At 37.3% G+C, this 9720-nt stretch overlaps 1 protein-coding gene across 5 annotated transcripts in view; it reads right to left on the reverse strand.

Annotated features, from left to right (window-relative positions):
- The window catches only part of LOC107688184 (V-type proton ATPase 116 kDa subunit a-like), a 26939-nt gene that overhangs the window by 6528 nt on the left and 10691 nt on the right, over positions 1-9720 (reverse strand). For all 5 annotated transcript variants that reach the window (XM_016485791.1, XM_016485816.1, XM_016485807.1 and 2 more), the window contains 8 exons: positions 6800-6937; positions 4874-4971; positions 4610-4736; positions 4301-4383; positions 3047-3140; positions 2653-2865; positions 1602-1752; positions 926-1065 (listed from right to left, as the gene is read on the reverse strand). In XM_016485791.1, the coding sequence (XP_016341277.1) occupies positions 926-1065; positions 1602-1752; positions 2653-2865; positions 3047-3140; positions 4301-4383; positions 4610-4736; positions 4874-4971; positions 6800-6937 (1044 nt within the window). The remainder of the gene's footprint in view (positions 1-925; positions 1066-1601; positions 1753-2652; positions 2866-3046; positions 3141-4300; positions 4384-4609; positions 4737-4873; positions 4972-6799; positions 6938-9720) is intronic.

Here is a 9720-nt window from a genome sequence, read left to right on the forward strand (position 1 = left end):
GAGAATAACTTTCATCTTTTCTTCAACTGAATACTGTTTCCATGCTGTTTTGATATATTTTAATTTAATTAATTTAATTTGGCAGTCAAAATTAAAACTGCTGGATAATAGATATTCTTTATTCTTTATGACAAACAAGATAATGTGAATTACAGAATGTACAACGTTTTTAAAATGTATAAATTGCGGTGTACAGCGTTTATTATGAGGGGGTAGAATCCACAGCTCAGTACTCACTACTCAATACTCATGAGTACTTTAAATAGGCTACTCTTTTACTCTTACTCAAGTAGTTTTTTGGACAAGTACTTTTACTCTACTCACACTACATTTTTTGGAAGGTAATGGTACTTTTACTTGAGTATATTTTTTCAGTACTCTTTCCACCACTGCCTAAAACTAACTTTTTGCCAGACCTGCCAATGGTCGGTGACTTAAGGAAATTTACAGGCCAGAAATATTTTTTACCAGCCACAGAAAAAAAGCTGTTCATGTTCACTTAAGAACCAACTACTTTACTAGGATACTCACCGAGATGGGCATTTTTGTCCGTTCAAGAGCAGGAAGGAAGCAGAGATCAAGACGCGGCTTTCAGGCTGGGGCTTCGGATGTTTTGTGTGTTCTAGCTCTTGAATATTTACATTGCAAAGGCTTAAACTTTTGTGATGAAGCAGCACTGACCCGTCAACTGTACGGAGCGTCGTTCACATTTGTTCACGTACATGTTCTTACAACATTGCACTGTTAGAATTTATAAAAATGTTACCGGCCATCTGGCAACTGACACGGTTTCATATACTCGCCAAAGCCGATTTTTAGTCACATTTGGCGCTTGGCAAGTGTTCATTTTAGGCATGGGTGCTAAACAATGGACCAAAGCTAATTGCAATTACTTTCGATAATTCAATTTAGTTACAACTCTGACCTCATTTCCTGGTCGTCTCCGCTTGTGGTCCTTCTCAGTCAACACCATCCACAAAGCAAAGAGTGTCATGACTGAACCATGACCAAGATCTCCAAACATCACCGCAAACAGGAAGGGAAAGGTAATAATGGTATAAGGAGCTGTGAGGAAAGGAAAGAAAAAATCATTAACAATCTGAAAATCCTTAATATTAAGCAGTACAACCATTTTCAAAATTGATAATAATAATAATAAATTACTTGAGCATCAAATCATCATATTAGAATGATTTCTGAAGGATAATGTGACACTGAAGACTGGCGTAATGAAGCTTAAATCACAGGAATAAATCACATGAAAACATTTGAAAAAAACAGTTCTTTTAAATTTGAATAATATTTCACAATATCTGTTTTTACTGTATTTTTAAATGGTAGTGTATGGCGAACCATATGGAGCCTGACAGCCACTAGTCACTATATGCTTTTACTGTACTGAAAAGAGCAGCATGAACATTCTTCAAATTATCTTTTTTTTGTGCTCCACAGATGAAAGTCTTACAGTTTTAGAACAACATGAGGGTGAGCAAATGATGACAGAATTTTCATTTTTGGGTGAACTATTGCTTTACTTCCCAGTGTAAGCCATGCAGCTTCTCAGTTAAGGTTGTAAATAATAGTTGGTGTTCTGCACTCACCCGGGCTGGCCTCCCTATAGTCACCCACTCCATAAGCTTCCACTATACTCTGGAAGCCTGAGGTAAACTTGTTGCTCCTCAAAAGTGTCGGCGGAGTGTCACTGCTTGGGATACGGTTCACGAAGGAAGGGACAGTGGCATCACCTTTTCTCTATTAAAGAAAATTAAAGGAATAAATCTCCCAAAAATGAAAATTTGCTTAAAGAATTCACTCGCCCTTGGGCCATATTTGGAGAAATGTATCATTACATCCCTTGCTCACCAATGGATCCTCTGCAGTGAATGGGTGTCGTCAGAATGAGTCCAAACAGCTGATAAAAACATCACAATAATCCACAGAGGATCCATACCACTCCAGTCCATCAATTATCTTAGGAAGTGAAAAGCTGTATTTTTGTAAGAAACAAATCCATCATAAAGACATTTTAACTTTAAACCGTTGCTTCTGGTTAAAATATCCAGTCCATAATCCATAATAACGCTTCCTCCAGTGGAAAAGTCCATCCCCTGTTGTCCTCTCACATCAAAATCCACCAACATATTAGTTCAGAACAGTTTTTGCTTGTAAACTGTGCTTGCTCTGTCCATATTTCTCTCCTGATTCAGACGAGACGACTTTTTCAACTAAGAAAGCAAAATTATAGAGGACTTGCTGGAAGCAACGGTTTGAAGTTAATAGACATTCATTGATGGACTGGAGTGGTGTGGGTTACTTGTGGATTGTCGTGATGTTTTTATCAGCTGTTTGGACTCTCTTTCTGATGGCACCCATTCACTGCAGAGGATTCACTGGTGAACAAGTGATGTAATGCTACATTTCTCCAAATCTGTTTCTGATGAAGAAAGTAATTCTTCTACAACTTAGATGGCCTGAGGGCAAGTACATTTCATTTTTTGGGTGAACTATTCTTTTTAAAGATGCTACAGTTACAGCACTTATCTCAGATTGTGTAATTGTCTAATAGGCACATTAAAACTTCTTAATTGCTTCTCATACGTCAACAGGTTGGATAAAAGCAGACTACTGTGGCATGAGAACTATTTTACTCACTGAGCCCTCCTCCAACGCCCTCCTCAGGTTTGCCAGGTCGCTGACCGGACACCACACTTCAGCGATGAGACACTTGTTGGTGACGTCAAAGCTGCAGAGGTTAAGGATGTGATAGATGGCTTTCATCTTCTTCACTTGCAGCACCCATGAGTGCGCTGACTCAGACGCCTTATGCAAGACCTGCTTCAAGTAATCCTCAGTGCGGTGCAAAACCTAATGCGAAAAGATCGCTTCATTAATGCTTTAATTATGAAATAGCACGATCAAATAATTATGCCAATCCTCCAGTGAATGCGGTAACGTCAGCATTATTTTGTAGAGGACAAACCAACAGCATCCAATAATCAAACCCCTAAGGAGACCCTGAAGACAGCCGGGAAAGCAGAAGACGTACATTTTGTAAGTCATGGATGCGTGTCCTCAAGCTGTCCATCACATCGGCCCTTTCCTCATCTGTTTCAGGGTGGGGGTAGAGATGACAGTGGTAACTGTGAAAATCATAAAGCAAAATCCCATGTGCTGGAGACAGACTTAGGGACAGAACACGTATTCCATCTGCAAAATACTTTCATTTTTCTCAATAATGGTTAGTGGGCATATACTTCAAAATGATCTCTTTGGCCATTCCGTAGCACCTTACTGCTTCCAGTGTTTTGTGCCATAAGCCATAAGACGCCATACAATCAAGAGTCATTTCATACATTTTTGGTTCATTGACAAATTGGGTCAGTGTTCATGATGCAGAAAAGATCCTGGACATAACTTAAAAACACATGTGCCAAGTTATTATTTTTCAAGAAAAGTTTTAAATTAAATTAAATAAAATGTAAATAAAAAATACAGAAAAATAAATCTAAAAATGTCAAATAAAAAAATAGGTATTTTCTTTATAATAAAAATAATAAAAAATTTAAATTCTGGAGGACTGATATGATATTTTACAACCTGAACTAACCTTGCCTTGTCATAAAAATTATCTGATATTTAAGAGACTTTTGACCTGTTTTCTTCTGCATGTTGGTTGATCTTGCACCACATGACTTGTTTTTTAGCAGACAAAAGCTTTTGAAATATAAACAAACAAATTAGATTTTTTTTTTTTTCTAAGAAACAATAATGAAAGATTATGCCAAACAACTGGCATTTTTCTTCATTATAATATCAGGACAGTTGAATCACCATACAATTTCAGACTCAATGCCACAAAAAATATCAAAATGAATTTTAATTCAGAAATTTAAAACATGTTCATTAAAGAAAAAGTGTATTGAAATCACTATACGAGTTTAATTTGAATATAATTTAGAACAAAATGGATAAATCCTCCAATGCTTTAATGTTTTTAATAACATCATTTTTTTTAAATAACTACTTAAATGTAATTACTCAATTAAAATTAATTGTTTAATTGACAGGCCTAACATGTTTAGTATCATGTTAAATATTATATTAATGCCAAGTTAAATATAAATGTGAATAAAAATAGAGTTGCATTCTTGCATTCAAACTTACATTCTGCCTGATTTATGTGTACAAAGACCAACAACTAATAAATAGTGCAGAAAATATGCACAAACATGAATGTGTCTGAACGGCCCTAAAAACTTAAAATAAAAAGAATCCAGTCTCCATCAAGGTCTTCACTCACCAGTCACAAATTTTTTTAACCTTCTGCCCAATCTGGTCGCCCCAAAAGGAGATGAGGAACACAACATTCTTATTGATCTCCCCCTGAAGCACATAAAGACGAGCCTCCGTAAACAAACGGAATCATCACTCTGAATACATTAGCACACTGTAGCTGCGACAGACGGGTATGATCTAAAACTGTGAAACAAACACAGAGGCATGTTCACACCATGCAGCATATTCTGTTAAACCAAGCCATTTGAATATAACTACAGCCATTAAAAAGCACTTTGTTGGTGGATCTCATTTACAAACAAAGTGTGCATACCGTGTCAAGATCAGCCAGGCTCTCGTCCACTTCTGCATAGCTGAGGATGGTGTAACCCTTACAGACCCGCCAGAGCATGCGCTCAAACGCCTCCACCTTCACCCGCTGAATCAACCCTGAGATAAACCTGAAACACAAACATCACGCGCACGTAAAACACAAGGCCCCATCACAGCGGTGTGGATGCAGACTGAGACACACTGATCTGTTTAAAAGATGTAAGATCTCCGCTGTGGGTGGAGTGAGAGCCTCTTTGTGACTCACCCGAGTTTGGCGCCCAGTCTCTGCATGCTGGTGCAGCCTGTCACTGATTCAGTCTCCAGAGACGGGAACTCTTCATACTGAGGGCCCAGGGCTTCATGCTAAACACACACATCCACATTCACATAATCAATTAAGATTTAACAAATATCTGAGAGCTACAGATAGTAATCATCTCCCTAAAACAGAAGGTTTATTTTAACATTACTTATTAATATATGATTGACGAATATACAAGCTAAATCAATTAATCAGCCGAAATTTGGCCATTTTAAATTATTAGTATTAGCTGATAAATGTGTCTGTTTGACTGATAAAAAAAATTGATGATTGTGTTCATTACAAAATGTAACAATATATATATATTTTTTAAATGTTAATATATTTATACATATCTAAATTAAAATAAGAACAATAAAGTTTATAAGAAAAATATAATAAATAATTTAATTAATTTTTATTAATGAAAAATACAAAATATATTTTTAATTTTTACAAATATTTTAAAGATCTCGGCTATTTTAATTTGCTTTTAAATTGTATTAGATCATATGTTATTGGATTTTGTCAAATATTACAGAAAATATTGTGTAAAACAAATCATTTTAGTTGCTTATTAAAATGTGTTAAGCAATTTTGTGCATCTCACACTTTTAATAAACTGTATTATATATTAATTAAAATAAAATGGTTTATTTATTTTAAATATGTCTGCCATTTTTGTTCAAGTCGTTTGTTTTCAAATTGTATTATATTACATGTTAGTGAATTTTGTAAAATATAAAAGAAATCATTATTTTACACAATGTGTGTTATTAAAAATAATCATTAAAGTTCCAAATTTATAATTAAGTTCTACATTTTAGCTATTTTTGTTCAGGTAATTGCTTTTAAATTGTATTATATCAAATATTTAAGAAAATACTGTGTCAAATATATATAATTTTTAATAATTATTAGCATTAGCTGATAAATGTGTCCGTTTGACTGATAAAAAATGGATGATTGTGTTCATTACAAAATGTAACAATATTGCAAAAGATAATATATATTATAAAAAAAAAATGCTAATATATTTGTACATATCTAAATTAAAATAAGAACAATAAAGTTTATAAGAAAAATTAAATAATGAAAAATATATTTTTTTAATTTTTACAAATATTTTAAAGATCTCGGCTATTTTAATTTGCTTTTAAATTGTATTAGATCATATTTCATTGGATTTTGTCAAATATTACAGAAAATATTGTGTAAAACAAATCATTTTAGTTACTTATTCAAATGTATTAAGCAATTTTGTGCATCTCACACTTTTAATAAACTATTATATATTAAGACAAAAATAGTTTATTTAAAAAATGCTAGCAATTTTTGTTCAAGTCATTTGTTTTCAAATTGTATTATATTACATTTTAGTAAATTTTGTAAAATATAAAAGAAATCATTGTTTTACACAATATGTGTTATTAAAATAATAAAGTTTCAAATTTATAATTAAGTTCTACATTTGACCAATTTTTCTTCAGCTCATTGCTTTTAAATTGTATTATATCAAATATTTGAGAAAATACTGTCAAATATGTCATTTTTAATTATTTATTAAAAGAATTTTGGCAATTTTACATTTCAGATATTTATAAGATATCTGGCATGCTACTTTATAGATAATGGAACCGCCACTGGTTAGCCCTTACATTTGTACATAAAAGAAAGCTAACTGTGGCAAATAAGACAAAGATAGGATTTGATCCAAGCTGATCTGGTCACAGTAAATTAGGCTTGTATGTTTCTCCATCATAAACATCATAAATGTCATGTGACTCTCAGAGTACCAAAGCTTTGCTGTGTCTGCTCACGATACTCTCACAATGACAGTAGTTTAAGTCACTAAACCTGTCACATTAATGCTGGGGAATGGCGGCTCACCCTGGAGCGGCTGTGCATGAACGTGTGTGTGATTCTCAGCATGTGCGTGTACTCCGTCAGTTCCAGCAGGTTCCGCTGGAGCTTCTCTTTATTCTTGGCCACCTCACTGAGCTCCACCTCCAGCCTCTGCAGTTGCTCCTGACAACAGCCAATGACCTTCAATCAGTGATGTTAAAACACATCACACTTACACGTTCAATATTTATAAATGCCTTCAAAACGAGACACACAATAGTCAATAAAACTCATAATTACCCAAAACAATACTTAACATTAAAAATGCCATGAGGTATCACGAGTGTACTACTATGAAGCACACAGCAGAAAGCCACACATGATGAATACACCATGCATAATCAATTCCCCCATTCACAGAAAGCTTTCTCTCCCACATTGTACACAATCAATCACTCTAGCCAAATTGACACGGGCAATTACTAGCACTGGGTCTTGACGCTGAGAACTGGAGCTCTCATATACAATCAATTACCAGAAACCACCGAGCACATGGCCATTAAGCCAAAAATATACACACTGTAATGGAATAAAACCGCATGGGAGGGAATTTTCTTCTTGTTTAGGGGTCTATAATCTTCAATACCCTTTACACATAAACATCTGCTATGTGATGTAATACTTGCTGTAATGTTTCAAGTAGCATCACATTAGAGAAACTTACACTCACAATAAAAAGGTGTGAAATGTTGGTTAAATTTGCACCCACAATAAAAACGTCCATTGTCAATAGTGTAGCGATGTCCAAATTTAAAGCCAAATTTAACTTGTGAAAACTGTGTAGAGAAATGCTTCGCCCTTATGTGAACTTGCACAGATTCGTATTGAAATGACTAGATTTCGTCTATAAAATTCCGTAAAGCAACATAAACAGTACTCTGCTGCTCTACATTTACTGTTGTTGTTGCAGAAAAGTTCCACTATCAATTGTCAATAATGTAGCGATGTATGAAGCGCAACCCACACAGAAATCACTTTCAAATCAGGCAGCTTTCTGCTGCTCAATGCAGCAAATTTGTGTGAAAAACCTACGAAATCTGTGCAGGGAAATGTTTTGTCCTTGCGTACAATTAACGAATGCATGGATTCTTATTCAAATGACTGTATTTCACCCATGAAATTTCGCAGAGCAACGGTAAATGTGACCACAACTTTACAGTCACATTAACACAATTTTGTTAAAAGTTCGATAGTCAATAGACCTTATGTAGCCACGTCCCTTTTCTGTGCTCGTTGTCTTCCTGTTTGTATTTCCACAGTGTGAAGGTAAGGTCGTACAAATTTATGAATGAACTGCTCGTTTTAAAATCTTCCCGGTCTACTGACATTTGTTATGACATCTGCTTTGAAAATTACCATGCACGATAACGTCTCAGGTTACGCATGTAACCATGGTTCCCCGAGAGGGAACGAGATGCTGCGCCCCCCTAGGGGGCACATTGGGGAATGCAGCCTGCATGACTGGTGTCTGAAGCACATGTGAAACAATGCCAATCTATTGGCCCACCTGGCCCATGACGTCATAGGCGGAATGCCCGGAAGTATAAAAGGGCACTTGCTGAATACGTCATCCACTTTAGCTGTCTGAAGGAGACATAGACAGGCAGGCCGAAGGCATGGCAATGGGGCGCAGTGTCTCGTTCCCTCTCGGGGAACCATGGTTACATGCGTAACTCGAGACGGTCCCCTTCTAGGGAACTCAACGCTGCGCCCCCTAGGGGGCACATTGGGGAACGAAATCCAATCACGCCGTGCCGAGGCGCATGCCTGTCCACCTGGTGGGAGAGCACCAAGGAAGCGACAGACACAAACAAAGCCTTTCCTCAGAAAGGGGCCATGCCACTGACGCCACGGGCCGCTCATGCAACTTGGCAGAAACGGGGGAACCCAAATAGATCAAGGGGAACATCCCATCCAAGTTAAGAACACAGCTATCCTCAGATAGCTATGCTATGTGAGTCTTATGAAGGCTTGTGGACCAGCTAGAACACAGCTATCCTCAGATAGCTATGTCCCTACGGTCTTATGAAGGCTTGTGGACCAGAATAGCATAGCCAAGATGGCCTTCCTACGGAGCTGCCCAGACCACAGAGAGTGGGCCATCTACTTACTACCCTAGCAGGGGAGATAGCACTGTCTAGGCAAGGGCTCAAAGAGACCGCTACTTAAAGACCCTAAAAAGGGGGGCAGTCACTGAGCTAGCACACAGATATCCTCAGATAGCTGTGCACCTAGGAAGGTCTACCAGAAGCAGGACTGGAGACCGCTACTTAAAAACCTTAAGAAGGGGAGCAATCACTGAGCTATGAGCTATCAATCCCGCACGGCTACTAAATAACCAGGTAAACCCTCCTATGAGGCTGCCCAGACCACAAAGCACAAAGAATCTACTTACAACCCTAGCAGGGGAGATAGCGCTATCTAGGCGAGGGCTCAAGGAGACCACTACTTAAAGACACTAGGAAGGGGAGACAGCACTGTCCAGGTAAGGGCTCAAAAGACTGCTACTTAAAAACCTAAGCAGTGGAGCAATCACTGAGCTAGCACATAGCTATCCTCAGATAGCTAGGCTGTAGGTAAAGGGACCACTCCATAAGAGGGCTCACCTCAACCACAATGGAACACAGCTAGCCTCAGACAGCTGTATTCAGGTAAGCCCAACCCACCATACCAATAGCTGGAATATAACCACCCTCAGATGGCTATACTAAGGAGATCCCCAATCCACGTCAGAGCCTAGATAGTCTTCCTACAGAGCTGCCCAGACCACACAGAGTGGGCTATCTACTTACTACCCTAGCAGGGGAGATAGAACTGTCTAGGCAAGGGCTCAAAGAGACCGCTACTTAAAAACACTAATAAGGGGAGCAGTCACTGAGCTAGCACACAGATATCCTCAGATAGCT

Source organism: Sinocyclocheilus anshuiensis, unplaced genomic scaffold (assembly GCF_001515605.1).
Source record: "Sinocyclocheilus anshuiensis isolate Anshui unplaced genomic scaffold, SAMN03320099.WGS_v1.1 scaffold205, whole genome shotgun sequence".
Classification (NCBI taxonomy): Eukaryota; Metazoa; Chordata; class Actinopteri; order Cypriniformes; family Cyprinidae; genus Sinocyclocheilus; species Sinocyclocheilus anshuiensis.